At 47.0% G+C, this 22,264-nt stretch overlaps 1 protein-coding gene across 3 annotated transcripts in view; it reads right to left on the bottom strand.

Moving 5' to 3' along the window:
- The window catches only part of UBE2O (ubiquitin conjugating enzyme E2 O), a 55,975-nt gene that overhangs the window by 29,532 nt on the left and 4,179 nt on the right, over positions 1 to 22,264 (bottom strand). Inside the window, exon 1 of one of the 3 annotated variants that reach the window (XM_089901651.1) lies at positions 9,494 to 14,803. The exons of the other annotated variants lie outside the window; for them this stretch is intronic. Coding sequence (XP_089757777.1) covers positions 9,494 to 9,814 — 321 coding nt within the window. The 5' untranslated portion in view covers positions 9,815 to 14,803. Of the gene's footprint in view, positions 1 to 9,493; positions 14,804 to 22,264 lie in introns of those variants that run through there. 3 annotated transcript variants of the gene reach the window in all.

The following is a 22,264-nucleotide window of genomic DNA, read 5'->3' as shown; positions in this document are numbered from 1 at the left end:
AGGGGGGGGGGCGGAAGTGCAACAAGCAGCTACACACGAGGAGCCGCCACGGCAACAATCACGGCCTTTACGTTTGCCCAGACAGCTGACTCAAGCCTCTGTCCAGACATCACCCCCTCAGGAAGCCCTTCTCCGACCGCCTGTCCAGCGCTGCTGCTCCCTGCTCACCAGCCCCGCCTGGCACGGGGCGGCCCCAGCACAGCGCCTGGGAAACAGACAGCACTCAAACGCGTCCCCCAGGGCAGAGGCTGCAGGGGGACCCGCGGGAACGGGGACAGGTGGCCGAAAGCAGTGGTCAGCAACGCCCACGCTGGAGGACAACTGGCCACCCAGGGAGCAGGGACCAGAGAGGCTGGCGGGAGGAGAAAGGAAGAGGCAGGTGGAGGGGACACGGGCTGGGCAAGGGCCTCTTTTTGAGACGTTAAAGTTAGGTGTGGCGGCGGCTGCTGAGGGGCAGTCTGGAGAGTCCAGGCTGCGAGGTACCCAGGGAGATGCCTCCAGCCCGGCCGTGTGAGAGCCAGAGCCTGGCAGCTCTACGAGGTGGTGTCCCACGGGCACCCTGGAGTCCGGCCGCCGGGCCACCCCCGCCGCCCTCTCCGGGCGCAGGCAGGCTGCAGGGCCCGGCTTCTGCTCCCACTGCGCCCGCCTCCCTTCAGCCCCAAACGTCATGAGCAGCCAGTTCCCAGCAAGAGACCCTCGTCTGGCAGCCACCTCCGCATATGTGAGCTGCTCCCCCAAGCAGACCACCCGCGGCTCAAGGGCAGGGTCCCATCACACACAAGTCTGCGCACACGGACTGCAGTCATCAGCCTGGCCCAGAGGCTCAGCTCCCCTCCCCTCCCCTCCCCACCCCCAGCGGCCCCCCGTCTAAAATGACAGTTCCCGGGGTGACCGACGTCCACAGGTGCAGACACCGCCAGTGGTGGTGCTCAGGGCCCGCAGGCCGGGGCCTTTCCCAGGGTCTTGGAGGAGTGGGATGGAGACCCAGCAGCAGGCTGGAGGATGGGGAGACGCCTGCCCTTCCCTGCTTGTTATCACCCTGATGTGTTTCCTTCACTTCAAGCTTTAACAGAGCTTTAAGACTAGGCTTACACAACGGTGGCTTTTATGAAAACTGAGTCTTTTTTGGAAGGGGTGGGAAGCAGGAAGAGAAGCAAGGAAAAGGGCAAGGGGGGGCGCGCGTGTGCGTGTGTGTGTAGTGGAAAAACCCATTGATTCTACAGACCTTTCCTGATTCTCAGGAGAGTTATATAAAAAAATAGGATAATAAAAGAAATGGGAGGGAGGGGATTACCAATAGCTTCAAAACACAAATCAATCCTAGCACCCTTAAAAAAAAACCAAAACCTTCGGGCTTCCCTGGTGGCGCAGTGGTTAAGAATCACCTGCCAATGCAGGGGATTGGCAGGGACACGGGTTCGAGCCCTGGTCCGGGAAGATCCCACATGCCGCAGAGCAACTAAGCCCGTGCGCCACAACTACTGTGCCTGCGCTCTAGAGCCCGCAAGCCACAACTACTGAGCCCATGTGCTACAACTACTGAAGCCCGTGCGCCTAGAGCCCGTGCTCTGCAACAAGAAAAGCCACTGCAGTGAGAAGCCCACGCACCGCAACGAAGAGTAGCCCCCGCTCGCCACAACCAGAGAAAGCCCGCCCACAGGACGAAGACCCAATGCAGCCAAAAATAAAAACAACAACACAACAACAAAACCCTTCACAGCTTTCCACTGACTGAAATCTGAGGGTTGAGTTCCAGAAATCCAGGTAGAATAACCACTTAAGAAACAGACTTTAAAACAGTTATACTTCAACCTTCACTCTTAACACCCCAAGTTCCTGATGCTTCCAAAGCCAAGAGAAGGAAGCATTTCAGAAAAAGAGCTGCTCCACACAGATGACAGTGATCCGACAAGCAAAAACGACACTACTTCGGAGAAGAAGCAAGAACAAGCAAGGTGAGGCCATCCGTCCCGCTGTTCTGTTTTGAGTCAGTCAGCCTTTCGACAATATTAAGTCCAGTTTTGATCACTACGTTAAGAGAATGTGGAGGAGTCTGAGAAGGTTCAGAGCAGTGCTAGAAACAGTATCTATGAGGAAAGAGGGAAACAACTTCCAGGAGAGAAGCCCAGGACTGTAATTTCTGCCGTCAAGTCTATGACTTTCCTGGGAATATGGAACAATTCTAAATGTCAGTGGAGAATTTAAAGTAGGGGTGGCTGGGCTAAAGGAAGAAACCAGGGTCAGAAATTACTCTCCAGAACGGGCTTCCTGAATGTCGATCTGCATATCGTTAAAGACCCTCACGGAGCAGACACCCTCCATCCTTCATGCGTCAGACCCGCCCTGCCCAGCAGGGCAGCCACCAGCCTCATCTGGCGACTGAGCGCTTGAAATGTGATGTCTGAATCAGGATGTGCTGGAACACAGAGAGGATTACAAAGACTTACTACGAAGAATGCAAACTACCTCATTAATGTTTTTTACATCCGTTATATGTTCAAACAATGTCTTGGCTCTATACTGGCTTAAATAAAATATATTACAATTAATTTCACCTGCTCCTTTTTACATTTAAAAAATTGAGGCCATGAGAAAAAAAACTTTCAATAGAAAGTGAGGCCACTTTCTATTGAACAGTGTTGGTTTAAACCAGTAAATTCTTTAAAAAAAAAAAACAAAAAACAAAGAGTTCCAAAGGGCTTAACAACACAAAACAGCAATGCCCTGTCTTACTGTCTCAATAGCGCTCCCCTGAGAAAACCACTTTCTAATTTCTTAGCAGTTTGAGTATTTACCCATATACATAAACAATATGCTTGCACCTCTAATTCCTAAGTTATTAACTGTGGACATTACCTAGGGACCTCCTGTTTCTTACCCGTCCCCTGACAACCCCTTACCTTGAGTCCATCCTTCCGACAGTTCTGCAGCTTTGACAGAAACAACCTGAATGTGCTGGAATGGAGTAAATGTGGCTCACAGCTGGACTCAGTGTGCTCTGTGGATACACACAACCTGTGTACGGATTGAGAATTCTATCACATAGCTGTCCCTAACTTTTCCAAACATGCTCACACACTCCATCAGGTGACTGTGGGTTCTGTCTCTCTTCCTTGGAGATCTCTCTCCTGCAGAGTTCCAGCCTGCCTCTCCAACAGCCTGCCTGTGGGGGAATCTCGTTTTCTGGATCCCAGAAAACTCCCTTGTCTTGGTGGAGCACACCTCCCACCAGCTTCTGGAGGAAGGTCCACGGGAGGCACATTTTTCCAGTCCTTGCAGGCCTGAGAAGAAATACTCGTCAGGTAACTGGCTGGATGTGAAACTCCCACAGAACATCGAGGGCTTCGCTCTTGTCTTCCTACCCGAGGCCTCTGTCGTTAACTGGCACTTTTGCTCTGCTTATATTCATTGTGATCCGGGCGGATTTATTTCTGCTACCTTTAGGGCTTTCTGCCTACCACACTTTTTCTTTGTTCTTTTTTCTAGTGAAATGACCTAGTTTTTATCATTCTGGATATTCTCCCTCTATTGGTTTGAAGGCTTCCAATCCTATTTCTATCCTTAACATTTTAATATGTCTACTTGACTCAGACGATCTAAAGCAAATCAGTATCCCTCCCACACTTCCCAAACGGTTCAAAGATCTTAGAAAGCGTTAGTTCAGATAATCCCCTCTCTCATTTCCACTGATTGTCAGGATTTCAGTTTTTGACTCTCCTCAAGTCAGTAATGATCACCGTTTTATAAGTTAAAGATGATTTAGCTCTACCGCATGTTTCTGCCGTATCTGTACGCCATTTCTTTTTGTCCCTCTCTCCTGGGTTTAGTTTCCTTCTTCTTGAAGTACAATGAAGGTCTGTGAGTGAATGAACTTAGTTTTTCTTTCTGTGAAAAACGCCTGTATTTTGTTCTCACTATACTATGGAATGATAAGCTGGTCACTGAAAACTAAGCTTATTTTCCTCAGCACACTGAAGATTTTATTCCATCATGGTCTGGCCTCACTGTTATTACTTAGACATCTGCTGAGTATCACTGCTGAACCTCGGGAGTAATCTGTCTTTTCCTCTCAAGCTGCTTTTAAGATGCTCTTGATTCCTCTGGGAACTCCATCCGACTCTGCCTGGGCCCCTCCTCCCACCCTCTGAGCTTGGCACGTCCCTTCCCTCAATACCATCTATACCATCTCTCTGGATCTCTGTGCTAATTCTACTTCACTTCTTCAGATCTATTTTCCAGTTCATATAATTCTCTCTTGTGGTATGTCTATTCTGCTATTTAACATTTCCACTGGGTTTTATATGCAACGATTAGAGTTTTCATCGTAGAGATTTTATTTGGCTCTTTTAAAAAACAGTCTCTAAAACGTACTGTATCTTATTCTTTCCTTGATTTCTATTCTTTCTTTAAGCCCTTCAATCACTTTAAACGTTATATTTAATCTCATTATCTGAAGTTTTAAAATGTTGGAAATCCTCCTGTTTGTTGTGACAGCTGACTCTTCCTTATGATTTTTCTGTATGTTTAGTAATTTCTCAGCACGAGCTCATCATTTGTGGAAATCACAGGATTCCAAGTGGCCTGCGTTGTGGAAGGGTCATTCTACAGAATTTTCGCTTTTCTTTCTGCAAGGACCTCCAGGAGCGTCACCAGCCTCGCGCTGGCTTGGGGATTCCTGAAAGTGGGTATTATAAATACAGACCTCAAACTCAGATGTTTCAGTCGCTCATGGGAGACTTCCCCCAACACCTCACGGTGTGGGGCAGTGATAAACTTCCTCGCCATTTCTCTGGCTTCATGGGGGAGATTCTGTCACATCTTTTTTTTTTCCCCTTTTACCAGGGAACAGCCCTTTGAGGGGATTTCTATTTCAATTCTACACATTTTCATTAAAATCCAGACTTCTATTATTGTTAGGGCCTGTTTTAGGGCCCAATAAACACCCCCCAGGCTGCTACGACACCAGCAGCCTATTCTGCTCTGGTTTTAGGTTCCCTCTTTGATTCTGGTGTCCTGTTATCCCTTTTCTTTCTTATGTGCTCAGCTACATTTAAAATGTTTGTTATATTTTACATAGCACTTCTAAGTGACTGTAGTTAAGAGTGGTTCTACGTTAGCTCAATCTACCATGTCAGATTGGAAACCTACTCCATTGCCTCCGGCTTCCCAGGAGGTTGAAAATCCGATGCATCTTCATTCCCAATCTTTTTTATGCGACTGTTTTCTCTCTTTGGAAGCTTTATCCCCAGTGTTCTGGAATTACACAATGTGCCAGCTAAGGCTTTTTCCATTCACCATCCTGGAACCTTGTGATCTTCAATTCTGGAAACACTTCCGATTTCCTTGATACATTTCTGCCCTTCATTTTCCCTTTCTCTCTTTATAGATCTCCTAGATGTCAGATATTTTATTGTATTTACTGGGAGTCTTTGTCAACTCTTTTCTTCTAATATTATGTTTGTAATTTCCAAGAATTATTTCTTGTTCTGATTTTTATAGCATCCTGTTTTATTTCATTGACAAAATATTGACTCTTATTTCAGGCTATTCACTATGTGTTCTGAGGGTTTCTTCTGTTCGCAGTATCAACTGCTTCCTCTGACACATCTTTCTCTTGTTTGTTCTAGCCTCTACCCTTCATGTTGGGAGCTTTCTGAATATGCTGTGATCCTTGGCTGTCCATTCCTATTTTAAAATGAGTCATCAGGGAAATCTTTGTGGTGATGGTACAGTCATGTACCTCGACTGCTGAGGTGGTTACATGAAGCTGCATGTGACAAAATGGCATAGAACTGTACACACATCGTATACATGTCAATTTCCTGGTTTTGCTATTGTCTGTGGTTATGTACAATGTAACCATTGGGGGAAACTGGATGAAAGGTGCAGGGGACCTCTCTGTATCATTTTTGCAACCTCTTATGAATCTATAATTGTTTCAAAATAAAAAATATAAAAGTAGGCGCTTCCCTGGTGGCGCAGTGGTTGAGAGTCCGCCTGTCGATGCAGGGGACCCGGGTTCGTGCCCCGGTCTGGGAAGATTCCACATGCCGCTGGGAGCGGCTGGGCCCGTGAGCCATGGCCGCTGAGCCTGTGCATCTGGAGCCTGTGCTCCGCAACGGGAGAGGCTGCAACAGTGAGAGGCCCGTGTACCGCAAAAAAAAGAAAAAAAAAAAATATATATATATATACACATACATACATAAAAGTTGAGGCAATAAAAAGATGATGGAAGCTTTGTGGACACAAGCAAGCCTTTGGACTAGTACTGATCATATTAGCTGGGGTAGCATCTAGCGTTTGCTTTGAGGGACTGCCAAACACTAGCAACTGCGGGCCTGTCTCCGACACTGTTCGTTCTCCCAGAGGGAAGTCCTCCAACCCCGCGCCTGGCCTGATCTCAGGCTATGGGATTTCCCCTTGAGCATACAGACGTCCATGAATCCCCCTTTCAGTCCAGGGTTACACTGACCCCTTCGCTCCACCTGAGGTTCCTCATCTAGAGTCTCCGGTTTGATTTCTCCGGAACATCAACCTCCGTGCTCGCGTGGGCAGAGGGGATAAGTATTCTCTGGTTTGTACTAGTGGGCAGGTAACTTGGGGAATTGAATTTCTCCCTATACAGACTCTCAGTTAATCCCTCTGTCTTTAGGCCCAGACCGCACTCCCGCCCTGAGGACACCAGGCTTCCCACACTGCTCCTCCCTGGGCCGAGTCTCTGAGGCACCAAACATTTCAGCTCCTGCTCTGCCGCTGCAGTCACCATCCATCATCCACAACTTGAAACCTACTGTCAATTGTCTTCTCTCGCATTCTTTCTCCTCGTGGGCTTAGACATTTTTTAAATTCTTTTTTTTTAAATAAATTTTATTTATTTATTTATTTTTGGCTGCGTTGGGTCTTCCTTGCTGCGCGTGGGCTTTCTCTGGTTGCGGTGAGCGGGGGCTACTCTTCGTTGCAGTGCACCGGCTTCTCACTGCAGTGGCTTCTCTTATTGCGGAGCACAGGCTCTAGGCGCGTGGGCTTCAGTAGCTGTGGCACGTGGGCTCTAGAGTGCAGGCTCAGTAGTTGTGGCGCACGGGCTTAGTTGCTCCGCAGCACGTGGGATCTTCCTGGGCCAGGGCTCAAACCCATGTCCCCTGCACTGGCAGGCGGATTCTTAACCACTGCACCACGAGGGAAGCCCTAAAAAATCCTTTTACTGTCATTTTAGAAGGGCTTCTGGAGGAAGTGGAAATAAATGTGTTCAATCGCCCCTGTTTACCTAACTATATCATGCCAACCAGAGCTCTTTAACCTTAATTTTCCAAAGTACTTACACATAACCATGGGACACATCTGAAGACGGAGAGACGGTAATGTGTCAACAAAAACAAGAAATCACAAATTCAAAAATTAGAAATCCTCAGTTTCGACAATCACTTACAAGTATTTGCACACTACCTACTAGACACCAGTGTATCTTTGAAGGGCTCTTCCAGTATTGCTGCTCCAAGATTCGAAATGGTGGGAAGGGAAAAGAAAGCACAACTCCTTTAGAAAGTGCCCCAATCACCTGAAAAGGCCACCTGTCTGCTCCCACAAATAGCTTTTTGTTTCAAATGTCGGAGAAACTTTAAATTCCATAGATCGCTGTGATTCAACCATGACAGTCAGAACTGATCCAGGACAAAGCTGGGCTCCAGGTGGGAGAGACTCACTGTCAGTGTAGAGCAACAAGCACAAGTAATCAACACTTTACACACTTAACAAAATTAAATTAGGCTCTTAAATGCTAACCTAAAAACAATCGCTGAGAAAGTCACAGGACATAAATAGCAGTACATGTGCCCCTCGGCAGACAGTCATGCTGCTTAAGGAGGGAGGATCTGTGAAGCAGCGGCAGCCAAGACACACTCGGAAAGCCAAGGGCCTCTGTGAACCAAGCGCCGTTTGTCACACACAGGCAACCTCTGACTGTTTCAGCACAGCCATGCCTTCAACCTGCCGAAGGGCTACAGAAACGACTCAGTTACCAAAGTACATTCATGTCAAGCAACAAGCATTTCATCACCTACTGCATAAGAAATATTATAATCCGTACTACGGAGCGAGCCAAGAAAAACAAAAGAAAAGATGGTATAGGCTCTGCCTTTGAGAAACTTCAACTGTAAATGGCGTGCTATGCATAGTTCATGTGACTGGTACGTATGTGAAACGCTGCCCCACTGTCCAAGAAGCCCTATTCAACAACCCCTTTCTTATTCTAGAGTGACTGTGGAGCAACAGATGGAAAACAATCAGAACTCAGTTCTTAGAAAGATTTAGAACTTAAAGACCTTTCAGTTTATAAGGCTCTCAAATCCTCTAGAGCATATTTAAGTAGGAAAGGAGGTTGAATCTCAATGTAATGCAAGACACCTGGCACAGACCCCTATGACATGCATAGGGCACCTACCACAGACCTGTTAGAGTCTAAAGAACACCCAAATGCAGGGTCTCAGAGGCAAGCCAACACATAACCCAATTAAAAAAATAGACATAAGGGGCTTCCCTGGTGGCGCAGTGGTTGAGAGTCCACCTGCCGATGCAGGGGACGCGGGTTCGTGCCCCGGTCCGGGAAGATCCCACATGCCGCGGAGCGGCTGGGCCCGTGAGCCATGGCCGCTGAGCCTGCGCGTTGCAACAGGAGAGGCCACAACAGTGAGAGGCCCGCGTACCGCAAAAAAAAAAAAAAAAAAAAAAAAAAAAAAACACCTCACAGAAAAAGAGGTCAGATTTGTGGTTACCAGAGGCAGCCGGTGGGGTGGAGGGGGAACTGGAGGAAGGTGGTCAAAGGTATAAACTTTCAGTTATAAGGTAAATAAGCACTAAGGATGTAACGTACAACATGATAAATACAATTAACACTGCCGTATGTTATGTATGAAAGTTGAGAGTGAATCCTAAGAGTCCTCTTCACAAGGAAAACAATTTTTTTTCTTTTATTTTGTATCTATGAGATGATGGATGTTCACTAAACCTACTGTAGTCATCATTTCATGATATATTTAAGTCAAATCATTGTGCTGCACACCTTAAATTTATACAGTGCTGTATGTCAATTATATCTCAATAAAACTGGGGGGAAAAGCAGAGGCAAATTTTCAATATCATTTTTCTATGTTAATAGTTTAAAAAAATCTAATTCAGTCTCACTGCAGAACCATCACAGAGAAATTCTAAACAGGGCGTTAAAATATGCCTAGTCTCGTAAAAAAAATTTTATATATATATATATATGCACAGAATAGACTATATCTGGTCATAGTGGTGGAAATGGTAGGAAGGAAACAAACATTTCATTACATACTCTTTTAAACCTCTTGAATGTTGTTCCATCTGCATATATTATCTATTTAAACACACACACACACACACACACACACATGCATTAAGATTTCAATTTAAAGTCAGTCTTACAGGGCAGGCAAGCTAATTAGCAATATTCCCCTAAACCTGCAATCATACGTACTGTGCGGGCTCCCAAACATGACGAAGAAACTGAAGCAGAGATAAACGATTCCCCCGTTAGTAGTAACTGCTGGCCAGCGCTATGCTGAGCGGTGCTCAGGGTGATCTCATCCAATTCCCAGCAACTGTACAAGATTCTGTCTACGGGTCTGGCTGTGGACACAGCAATTGCAGGTCTACATGCTGACGCCAAGCCCTGTGTCTGAACACCTCCTGTCCCTCCGCCTTCCCACCCCAGCTTACTCACTGCCTCCTCGTCCAGCCCTCTGCCTGGGGAATGCACACGCCCTGAGCTGAAGGCACAACAGACCGGCCTGCCCATCCTGCAGGGCTCAGGGAAACCCTCTGGCACAAGAAGGGCTTATTTCTTGGCAACAGGGGCGCGGCCACAAAAAGGCCCAGTCAGCTAACCTGAGCTCTAGTCCTCGAGATGCTGCCAACTAGCTGGGTACTCCTGCATAAGTCACAAAAAGCCTCACCATGGTGCTGGGAAATAGGCGTTCTAAGATGGAAGTGTAAGTGGGTACCACTTGGGGGGGTGACACTTTAGCAAAATGAATCAAATCTTAAAAATACGTTCTGGGGGGCTTCCCTGGTGGCGCAGTGGTTGAGAGTCCGCCTGCCGATGCAGGGGACGCGGGTTCGTGCCCCGGTCCGGGAAGATCCCACATGCCGCGGAGCGGCTGGGCCCGTGAGCCATGGCCGCTCAGCCTGCACGTCCGGAGCCTGTGCTCCACAACAGGAGAGGCCACAACAGTGAGAGGCCCGCGTACCGCAAAAAAAAACAAAAACAAAAACAAAAACATTCTGGGACTTCCCTGGTGGTCCAGTGGTTAAGACTCCGTGCTCCCAATGCAGCGGGCCCGGAATCGACCCCTGATCAGGGAACTAGATCCCACACGCATGGCGCAACTAAGAGTCCGCATGCCGCAACACTGCGTGCTGAAACAAAGATCCCGTGTTGCTGCAAAGAAGACCCGGCGCAGCCTAAATAAATATATAAATAAGTAAACAGATAAATAAATATTAAAAAAATGTACTCCTATCCCTTGACCAGTAATTTCATTTAGGAATTTATCCTAAGAAACTTAACAAGATAGAAAAAAAAGTAGTATAAGATGTTAGTCCCATCATTCAAAACTGTGAAAAACAGGCAACAAACCAGCTTGTCAAAAGAGACTGGTTAAAGAAATGGTTTCATCCATGTGATGGAATTATGGGCATTCATTAAAAATCACGCTGTCGGGCTTCCCTGGTGGCGCAGTGGTTGAGAGTCTGCCTGCCGATGCAGGGGACGCGGGTTCGTGCCCCGGTCCGGGAAGATCCCACATGCCGCGGAGCGGCTGGGCCCGTGAGCCATGGCCACTGAGCCTGCGCGTCCGGAGCCTGTGCTCCGCAACGGGAGAGGCCACAACAGTGAGAGGCCCGCGTACCACCAAAAAAAAAAAAAAAATCACGCTGTCAAAAAATTTTTGTTTTTATTTATTTATTTAATTTGGTTGCACCGGGTCTTAGCTGTGGCATGCATGTGGGATCTAGATCCCTGACTAGGGATCGAATCCGGGCCCCTGCATTGGGAGCTCGGAGTCTTAACCACTGCGCCACCTCAAAAAATGTTTTTGAAATGGGGAGAAAATGTTACGAAATAGAAACACCTCCACCTCTGAACACCCAACTTCGGAACACTGTAGACAGGCCCAAAGCCACATTCCAGAAAGAAAACAGTCCTACTCGGCCTTTCCAATTGTGCCTGCAGTGAGTCTGCATGTGTTCCACAAACGTTAATCCCATCACATCTGAAAAGAGCAAAGGCAGTGGGCACCACAGCTGCTGTTAAAAGAACTTGAATATGCAGGCTCCCAAGGTTACAGGTGACAATTCCAATAAAGAGAACGCAGAAAGAGCATGATAAATCGTACTTGAAGAGTAGTTTATGGGATGAGCTGATCAACAGAGGAAATGATCCTGAAGGGCTGAGCAAAGCCCTGTGAGGTGCCCACAGTGCTGGCCTCTGTGAGGAAGAGGGACGGATGGGTGCAAAGACCCAAGACCCGGGCGCCTCCTCAGCCAATGTCTGTTGTGGGTTCAGCAGAAGGCTCGGACCTGAGACCCTAAAGCCGAGGCAAGGTGAAAGTGGCAAAGGTTTTTGTCACTGGTGTTCTTTGTTTCTGAAAGACAATCTGGGAATAAGTCTTTAGATTCGAGCCCAAGAGAATCAGTGTGCATCAAAGCATGAGGAGTCGCCCGCACAGCAACAAATCTGACAGAGTTCCGACGCAGACGACACTGTTGTGGGAAACGTGTGTTTTAGAACATGACCAGCAAAGGGAAGCAAACTGTCTGGGTTTAAAGCTTCCACTATTCTGTGGAAATACACGTGGGTACTGCACACTTGAACTCCTCCTGGACACTTGCAAACGGTCCAGTTTACGTTTGTTAAGTGGTGTGGGACAGGGGGAGGGATTAAGCACAGCATGTATTTGCGAAAACAAATAGTTATATGTTCATAGAAGACTAGAATAACCATCCACTGAAATGATAAAAAGCAGTTATACTTGAGTGGTGGAATCATAGGAGACCTTTTTTTAACCTACTTTTTGTATGTTCTTGCAATTTTGTATCAAGTATGTATAAGTAACTTAATATAACTTGCAATCAGAAAAAATAAAAAAGCTATCAATCTAAGACAAATAAGAGAATAATCCCACCAATTTTTCTTCAGTGTTGGACCACAGAGACTGAACAACAGGATGTTAAGTCTGCACTTTCCCTACGTCCCTGACCCTGGGTGCCTACACTCCCACGCCCTCTGCATTCACCTGTCTACCCACTGCCGCTCTTTCTGCCAGCGGCTGCCCTCTACTCTCCACAAGTGCTCTCTCCATGGTTACAGGTGGCTTCCGACTGCCTTCTCTCAGAGAGCGTCTTGCTTGACCCCTTCTCTCTGGCATCAAAAGCTGTTGAACAAAGTTCTTCAGTAAGATAACTCTTAGGGAAGAGGATGAAGTGTGGATTAGGTAAAGAAAGATCAATTAGAAGGGTTTTTCCAACATTTGAAAGGCAATTATGCTAAATGCAATGTAGTACCATAGATTTGGACCCTGGAACAGAGAAAAGACATTAGTGGAAAACTAATCCAAGTAGAAGTGTGTAGTTTAGCTTATCGTGTGGAACCAATGTTAGCTTCTTGCTTTTGACAAATATACCGTGTTACATAAGACGTTAACATTGGGGGGAAGCTGGGTGAAGGGTATACCAGGATCTTTGCAACTTTTCTGTAAATCTAAATAGTGTCTTTTTTTTTTTTTTTTTGCGGTACACGGGCTTCTCACTGTTGTGGCCTCTCCCGTTGCAGAGCACAGGCTACGGACGCACAGGCTCAGCGGCCATGGCTCATGGGCCTAGCCGGACTGGGGCACGAACCCGTGTCCCCTGCATCGGCAGGCGGACTCTCAACCACTGCGCCACCAGGGAAGCCCAGTGTTTATTTTTAAAATGCAATTATGAGGGCATGAAATAGGACAACAATAAGAATAAAAGAAAGATGAGGGACAGACTGAACACATATTTCCAAGGCAGGTATCTCCCTAAGACACAGCACATCCAAAACAGAGTCCTCACCCTCTGTCCCCATCGCTATTACTGGAGGGACATCACCTGGTCGTGCCCTTGGGAAGCACGGGTCTCTGCCACATGTCCCCTCACTCCCTGAACGCTGGGGGACCACATGTCTGCAGTGAATGGCTATTACTCTTGCAAATGGTTATTACCGTTTAATGAGGACAGAGCTTCAGTTTGGGGAGATGAAAAAGTCCTGGAGATGGATGGTGGAGAAGGTCGCACAAAAACGTTGACTATACTTAATGCCACTGAACTGTGCACTTAAAAATGGTAAATTTTATGTTATGCATACTTTGCCACAATAAAAAACAAGAAACGTAATGGCTCCTCGACTCCCTCCTGATCATCCCGGCACCTGGCCTGCCGACGCCCACTGCTGCAGCCCTGTCAGTGCTACACGTGCTCTGCTTCTTACTCCCCAGAAGCCTTTCCTGCCTTTGTGCCCTGCTGAGCAAAGCTTCCCCAACACCCCTCCACCTCTCTAACCCCATGACCCTAACTCAAAGCTTTACGACTGCTGTCTCAGATTCAACAGAGTCCTAATTTCACTTGGGAGTTAGGTCCCCAGGTCAAACTGAGCATCGTCAAAATTATCCTTGAAAAATTCCTGATGCCATCACTAAGTCCAACACACCAGCTTTCCCTCTGAAGTCCTTGGGTTACACTTAGGGGCCATTTTGTCTGAAAAATCAGTACTTTCAACAGTCTGCGTGAGCCATGCATATATATATATATATGTATGTGCAAATTCAACGTACAGAAGACACAACTCACTTGCCCTGTATGTAAAAGCCTCCTAACTGGTCTCCGGGATCCCCAGCTCCCCTACCTAATCCATCTTGTGAGCTGCTGCCAGATCATTCACTCATTCACTGCAAACTTTGAAGTGGCTCCTCATTATGTAAAAAAAAAAAAAACAAAAAAAAACCGCAAAACAAAACCGGAAACAAAAAAACCAAACTCCTGAGTCTATCATTCAAAGGCCTTTATAAACACAGAGCAAGTGTGATGCAGTCTTTGAGGGGCAACTGCCTGGTTTAACCCAAGCTCTTCCACTTACTACGTGGCCTTGAGCAGCCTCAGACCCGTCCTCATCTGTTAAATACCAGCACCTGTCTCACAGGGTTTCCCACCTGAGCTAGCACACGTAAAGTGCTCACAACAGTGCCGAGAGCTCAGCAGGTGCACGGCAAACGTTGACTGTTATTATCTGCAATCAGATTCAAGCACATTTGCTGGCACTCTCTCTCTCACCTGCCTTCTCCTCACCCCCACCTTTAGCTCAGCAGCTCTCAAAATGTGGCCTAGGGATCCCTGAGGCCCTTTAAGGAGGTCCGAAGTCAAAACTTCCTCAAAATACTATTAAGGTGTCACTTGCTCTGTTCACTCTCGTCCTCTCACAAGTCTATGGTGGAATTTTCCAGAGGCGACATGATGTAATGATGTCACTGTTTTGATGGCTAACAGAATGTGGGCCTGGGTATTCCTGAGTTTTAAATTTTGTTTAAATTTCTTACATGGTTAATATCGATACAACCCATATAAATGAGAGCTCACTGGGGGCCTCAATAATTTTTAAGTCTAAAGGAGCTCTAAGGCCAAGTGAACTATCGCTCCGGAATGTTTTCCAAACTTCCGGCCTCTCTTGCCTTTGTTCACATTGGTCTTCCCACTTACGACACCCTTCCCTCCCAGCCCTGTGATTCCAAATTCTTACCTTTCAAGAGCTAGCCCAAAACCTGCCTCCAGGAAAGCTTTTCCTAATGCTCTCCTACCAAACTCCCTTGAGTGTTCACTGCACCTTCAGATGGAACCTTACGTGCACTCCTTCATTCACTCATGAAACAAACATCAGTGCTGCTTTGGGCCAGTCCTGTTCTAGGCACTGAGAACAGAGACGTTTCTGACCCCTTCCTTTCTGGTGGGGGAGACAGCAAAGAAGGAAATGAAGTAATAAAATCTCAGAGACTGCAGGTGCTATGAAGAAAATAAAGCACTCTAAGGGGTTAGAGGGATGCTGTTCTCTCCTATCAGACTCAGTTTCTTGAGCAGTGCTGTCCAATACAGTAGCCGGTAGAGAAAGGAGAATGTAAAATATTTCAATAGTAATTTTTACACTGATTACACGCTGGCATGATATTTTTGATACACTGGATTAAAATACATTACAATTAATTTCACCTGTTTTCTGTTTTCTTTTCAAATGTGGTTCCTTATTAAGGTTAAAATTACAAGACCTGGCTTACATCATATGTCCATTGCTCAGGACCCTTCCAGAGCACAGGCTGGCCAACTGTGGCTTACAGGCCAAATCCAGCCTGCTGCCTCTTTTTTTTTTTTTTTTTTTTTTTGTGTGGTACGCAGGCCTCTCACTGTTGTGGCCTCTCCCGTTGTGGAGCACAGGCTCTAGACGCACAGGCTCAGCGGCCATGGCTCACGGGCCCAGCCGCTCCGCGGCATGTGGGATCTTCCCGGACCGGGGCACGAACCCGTGTCCCCTGCATCGGCAAGCGGACTCTCAACCACTGCGCCACCAGGGAAACCCCGCTGCCTCTTTTTTAAAGTAAAATCTTACTGGAACACAGCCCATGCCCACTTGTTTGCTTAATGTCTCAATGTTTTCACACTGCCACAGCAAAGGTGAGTAGATGTGAAGGAGACAGTATAGTCTGCTAAGCCGAAAATATTTCTACCTGGCCCTTTATGGAAGTCTGCTGGCCCCTGATCTAGAGGGCAGGGTCTGGGGGGCGGGGGGTCTCCACCTTCCACAGCACCCAGCAGTTGCAGGGGCAGCTGTGTACCCAGTGCAAAGAGCCCAAGGGATTTCCCTGGCGGTCCAGTGGCTAAGAATCCACTTCCAATGCAGGGGACTCGGTTCAAGGGGAACTAAGTCCCACATGCCTTGGGGCAACTAAGCCCACGCACAGCGACGAAAGAGCCACGAAAGATCCTGCGTGCGGCGAGCAAGACTCGACACAGCCAAAAATAAATACATTAATTAATTAATTAAAAAAGAAAGAAAGAAAAAGAGCCCGAGCTTTGGCAGCACAAACATCCCAGGCCAGCCCCTCACTAGTTGTGTGCCTTGAGTGAGTTACAGGCATCCTCTCGGTTTTAATCTCTTCCTCTCTAAAATGGGGACACTGGCCACTTTAGGGAAAGAGAAAGATGACACACGCAAAGCAAGCATTACACTTCCTGGCACACGGCAGGCACCCCGCTGGTACTGGCTGGATGAAGGACAGCAATTTCCATCATTTTTCTCTTGGACTGGTTGCATTATACTCATGACAACTGTCATATGTTTTCACCCTAAAAAGAAATTAAGTCCAATGAAACGTCTCGGCGACAGCTGTGTATTAATATTGGTCAGTAGGCAAAAGGGTAGTGGGGAAGAAAACAGGTCTTTCTACCACTATGACCTGAAAGCACTGCCTGGTTTTTAAAGGCAACTTAATTTCCCTTCCCTCCTGTGGCCCCATCTTTTGACCATTTCTGGCATGAACACTGCCACTAGAGGACTAAGCAGAAGGGAGACGAAAGCCTCAAGCCAGCTGTGTGTGCTTAAAACTGGGGATGGGGGTAGATTACAAACTGAAACTATTGACGCCAACAGGGTTTTTAAGGACCTACGTCAGTCCAATTCAAAGGGTAGTTAGTCCCAACAAGCAGAGTCTGTATCACAGGGAGCATATTAGACGTGCAGGTCCTCAGGCCCACCCACCCCAGTCTGACTGTTTCAGAAGAATCTGCATTAACAAGAGCCAGGTGATTCCATGCAATCAGCCTTTACAAGTGCCGATCAGATATCATTTACCCACGCTTTCCCCACTCCCCCACCACTGATAAACAGGGATGGTTAGATCCATTTTTTTTTTTTTTTTTTTTTTGCGGTACGCGGGTCTCTCACCGCTGTGGCCTCTCCCGCTGCGGAGCACAGGCTCCGGACGCACAGGCTCAGCGCCCATGGCTCACGGGCCCAGCTGCGCCGCGGCATGTGGGATCTTCCCGGACCGGGGCACGAACCCGTGTCCCCTGCATCGGCAGGCGGACTCTCACCCACCGCGCCACCAGGGAAGCCCCCAGATCCATTTTTAATTGAAGGAGTTACTCACTCCTACACGTGAGTCACTCAGAATATAAGCTTTCACAGAAAGCTCTCTTTCTCAAGAAGCGTCCAACCCAGGGAGAGAACCCGAGTGTGTCGTCTAAGTACCATGGGGCTTGAGACGCAGGGAACAGCGCAACTGATGTGGGGAAACAGATTAGCTGGAGTCACCTGAAGAGGCTGGAGGCCATGTGAAACATAGGTGAGGAGGCTTGAAGACAAGCTAAGGCATGACAAGCAGCTGGGGGGTCAGCCTGGGATCCTGGGTCTGGAGGCAGGGAGACCAGGAGAGGAGTCTGGACACCAGGCAACCAGAGAGCGAACCAGTCCAGGAGAAAGGACATGCAGAGGATGCAAGAGGCGTTTCAAACAAAGATTTAATGACAAATTAGAACGGGGGCCTGACACCAAAGGTACAGACAACAAAAGAAAAAACAGACAAATTTGGGCTTCATGAAAATTTTAAAACTGTATGCGTCAAGACATTACCAACAGAGTAAAAAGGCAACCCAGAGAATGGGGGAAAATATTTGCAAATCACATATCTGATAAAGGATTAATATCCAGAATACAGAGAGAACTCCTAAAACTCAACAACAACGAAAAAACAAACAACCCAATTCAAACATGGGCAAATGACTTGGAATAAAAGGTTCTTCAAAGAAGATATACAAGTGACCAATAAGCACATGAAAAGATGCCCAACATCGCTTATCATCTGGGAAACGCAAATCAAAACTACAATGAGATATATTACCTCACACCCAGCAGGATGGCTATGATCAAAAAATAAATAAATAAAAATAACAAACTAGGATATGGAGAAATTGGGACCCTTATGCCCTGTTGGTGGGAATGTAAAATGGTATCACTGCTATGGAAAAACAGTGTGGCAGTTGCTCAAAAAAGTAAAAATGGAATTACTATATGATCCAGCAATTCCACTTCTGAGTATATCCCAAAAGAACTGAAAACAGGATCTCAAAGAAATATCTGTACACCCATTTTCATAGCAGCATTATTCATAACAGGGGAAAAAAATTAGAATGGGAGCCCAGAAAGGTAAATTTAAAATGATCCCAAATGTTCTGATTTTTAGAAGATGTACACTTGAGTATTTAGAGGCGACCGTCACCATGTCTGCTACTAACTTACCAATGGCTCAGGAGGAAACATATTCGCATACTCTCACACACACAGATAAAGCAAACTTGGCAGAAGGTTAACTGCTGACTCAAGATGGTTGTTGGTAATTAGAAATCACTGGACTAGTCGTCCAACTTTTCTGTATGTTTGAAATTTTTTCATAATAAAAAGTTGGGAAAAGGAATTTTTAAAATTCCATAGATTTGGGGTGGGGAGGGCAGTTACACGTGAGAAGTCTGAGACTCTAGATGACAGGACAGGGCTAGCAAGTAAGCAGTTGGGAACGCGCTATGGACGTGGAAGTCGTGTAAATGCAGGTACCAGCTGCGCTGCAGGAGCAGATGACAGCACTGAAGAAAAGACAGGAGGAGAGGAGAATCTCTGAGAGAGGTAAGAGGAAAACGGTAAAAGAGAGAAAAATTCACTACAGCCAGTATAGTGGAACCCAGTGGAAGAAAGGTTCCAGTAGGAGGGTGATGGACCATATTAACAAGGCTGGCAGGTCAAAAGGACAGGAACTGAGAAAAAAAATCAGTGAGTACAGTGACCAGGAATTCACTAGTCCTTCGTGACCTTCAGAAGAGCTGTTCACACCCAGTGGTGTGAGGCCAGAAGGAGAAAGGCTTGGGGTGTGCCAGTCACAAGGAAATGGAAACACACCCCCCTTCTCATCACGGGGTGCTGGGGTGCCCCCCAAAGCACACCAGGGTGGGCGAGATGCTCTTCCTTCCTCACCCTGAAGGTGATATCATCAGCCTTCAGGGCCCTCGAACTCCCTTAAGTAATTAAACAGAGCAGACAAATAGGATGCTTTCAACACGGAGTATGTCACGTCCTGATGCTGCCAGAAGCCACGCAAGAGACACAGATGTGTGTGTGTCTGTATTCCTTCCCGCCTGTACTTACAGGGGGCCGGCAAGGACAGTCCTGTGGATATGCCTGTCAAGACGGCTTCACTAGCCCTCATCACAGCAGCATCTCCCACAAAGAGGATCAAAATTAAAACAAGGAGGAAGAACCTCATCAGAGCTGCGGAGTGTGAAAGACCAGCTCTCGCTTGCAGGATGCAAGTGAAGAACGCTCTTAATACTGCAGGAACTCTCTCCAGCAGCTGGGGGGGGGGGGTTCATTTTATTGTTGAATAGGATTGAATGCTTTTTCCTTTTTTTTTTTTAAAGCACTACTCAGTTAAATTTTTTTAACTGCTCAGATTGAATTTTTACCAGATATAGTTATGCTATCAATTTAAACCAGAAGCGAGCTGGTAAGTGTCTCATTCCTTTGACCTCGCTGCAGAAAATAAAAGGTTTCCGTCTCTCAAAATATGCAAACCAAAAACCCCTCAACCACTCAACTGGATTTAACCCCAAAAGGACTGCATTCCAGCACTTACTGCCTAGCTGAATACTCCTGAACAGTGTATCATTTGCCTCAGTTTAAATCATAAAAACTTTTTCACAATCCTGCCTCAGAAGAACACAGTATACCTGCGGACAAAACTGACCGAAAGATCCATTCAACACAGTCAGCCTGCACTGAAGGACACGAAATCGTCAACTGCAGAGTGCAGCTGAAGAGCAAAACAAGGGCAAAGAAGCTTGGAGTAGATAAATGCAGAGGGCTCCCCATTAACATGATTCAGTCCTATTCTGAACTACAAAAAATTCCAGTAAGCGTTTTGCTCCTCTCTGTCTGTAACCACACGTCAGGTGGCTCCTGATAAAGCCCCCGGAGGCTGGGGGAAATGTCAGCAAGAGAAGAAATTCTGAACGTGTGTCCCTGCTCAGTAAGAGCTGCCACTGTGGACGCAGCAGCGTGAAAACCTCGACTTTCTCAGGGCTTAGCATCGAGCCGCCAGGCCAGTGAAGCCTCAGGGAGGAGCTACAGTCAAAAACACCAAACCGCTAGTAAGTACAAGTGACAGCACCTTGTAAACTGAGAAGCACTTTGTTAACGGTCCTGATGGCCGTTTCCCCCTTTTGAGCACCCTCCCACCCCGATCCAGAAGCAGCCTAACCTCTGGGCAGCAAACTCCGAAAGTTCTTTCAATCGGAACAGAAGCACAGATGATGTCTTCCAAGGGTTAAGGCTTTTTAAGAGAACCCACTCATCACCGAAATCACCCTAAATTCAACTCTGAGGGGACCACAGGGTCAGCTAACACTGATCACGGGTCCAGCATTGTTGTGACAGCAATTCACGTCACACACTCTACCTGCACCCCTCTTGTAAAGTACTGGCCCCATAGATGTTCCACTGGACTCCATGAGGCCCCCGGGGAAAAGAGTAAAAAAGAGAAAAAGTTCCTTTCAATGGAACAGGAAAATGACAAAGAAGAAAGTAGGAATACCAGCGATGTGGGGATGGGGAAAGCACTAAAAGACCTTCAATGTCCTAAAGCCAAAACAGGTGGGGAGCAGAGTCTGCTGGGAAACTGACAGGAGAAGGGACTGGAACTGAGCGGAACTCAGCCTCTCTCCGAGGAGTCCTTCCGAACCTGAACCTGACTCGTGACTCAGCATTCCCAGCCGGATGGGATGACAACAGCAGCAGGAGAGGGGGCACGAGGTCAGGCTGGATTTCCTAACACCAACCTTTTCTAAGACAACACAGAAAGACCAGTTACTCAGACCTGCTCTGCTGCGGGAGATGCAGGTGGGGAATCAGACTTACAAAGGTTCCTTACACTCAACATCTAGGGGTGTTCACAAGTTCTCCGGAAATAAAATGTGTTTTCTGACCATTATTTTGATAACGACCGAGGGGCCAGGGAATGACAACTGTAGAAGAGAAGCGCCCTGCAGCGCCAACATGGTGTTTCCCCCACACGCCTGCTCCCAGCCATGATCCCCTCCCTCGCGGCCGCTGGTCCACCTCCCACCCATCCCAATGCCCTGCCCTTTCTCCTCACCTGCGCTTCCCGCCTACTCCACTATGACTTCTAAGTGTGCAAAGACTGGATGATTAATGCCAATCACAGGGTTTGTGACTCACGATTGATTAGGGAACTCGATAGAGTAACGACCTATGAATCCTCAGATGACAGCAAACTATATTTACTTCCATTTGTATTTGGGTTCCTCCACTTATTAGCAGTGTGACATTGGACTAGTTACTCAACTTCTCTGTTCCTCAGTTTCCTCCTCTGAAATACAGGGATGATAACAGTACCTGATTCACAGGGGCACTGCAAGCATTAAGTGAGCAATGCACATAAAGCACTTGTGGAGTGCCCAGCACATAGTACCGCAATAATGAGAAGAACAAACATTATGTAATCTTTAAGTACAAAAGCAATACTCTGTCATCCCTATAATTCATAATCCCATTACCTGTCTTTTGGGAATTTCAAAAGAACGCCTCCTGGATTCTGCAAGATATACATAACATACATACATACATACATACATACATACATACATACATACATACATATTCATTCCCTCCCCCTCCTGGAGGTTGGTGGACTTCGGCAGACGTTACTTTAAACGTGCACTACTGAATTTCTTATAAAGTAACAGAGGAGTGAAGATCATGAGTATTTATAGAAGAGGCTTATTAATAAAGAAATCAAATCTATAATCCACCAGGTCACAAGCAACAACATCATCACACAGGCATTCCTACACCCCTGAAACAAACCCCTGTGGTGCACCTTTTGCTTCTCTTTCGTGGGCATCACCCTATGACACATGGACGTGATCTCCTGCAGGGACGGGGCTGGCTCTGTCTGATGGACATCAGGATGGTGTCTGCTAAGAGCCAAGTGGCTGCTACGGGCACCACCTGGCGACACTTCTGGTTATTCCACCTGTGCAGGCTCATTTCAGGGGCTAGAAAGACAGACCTCGTATTTTATTGCAGAGAGACAAAATGAGGCAGTGACAAGGCCAAGGT

This window comes from Delphinapterus leucas, chromosome 19 (genome assembly GCF_059928025.1).
Source record: "Delphinapterus leucas isolate spDelLeu-1000000601 "Yukka" chromosome 19, BTC_Dleu_Yukka2, whole genome shotgun sequence".
NCBI lineage: Eukaryota > Metazoa > Chordata > Mammalia > Artiodactyla > Monodontidae > Delphinapterus > Delphinapterus leucas.
This window is presented reverse-complemented; position numbering and strand designations above follow the sequence as displayed.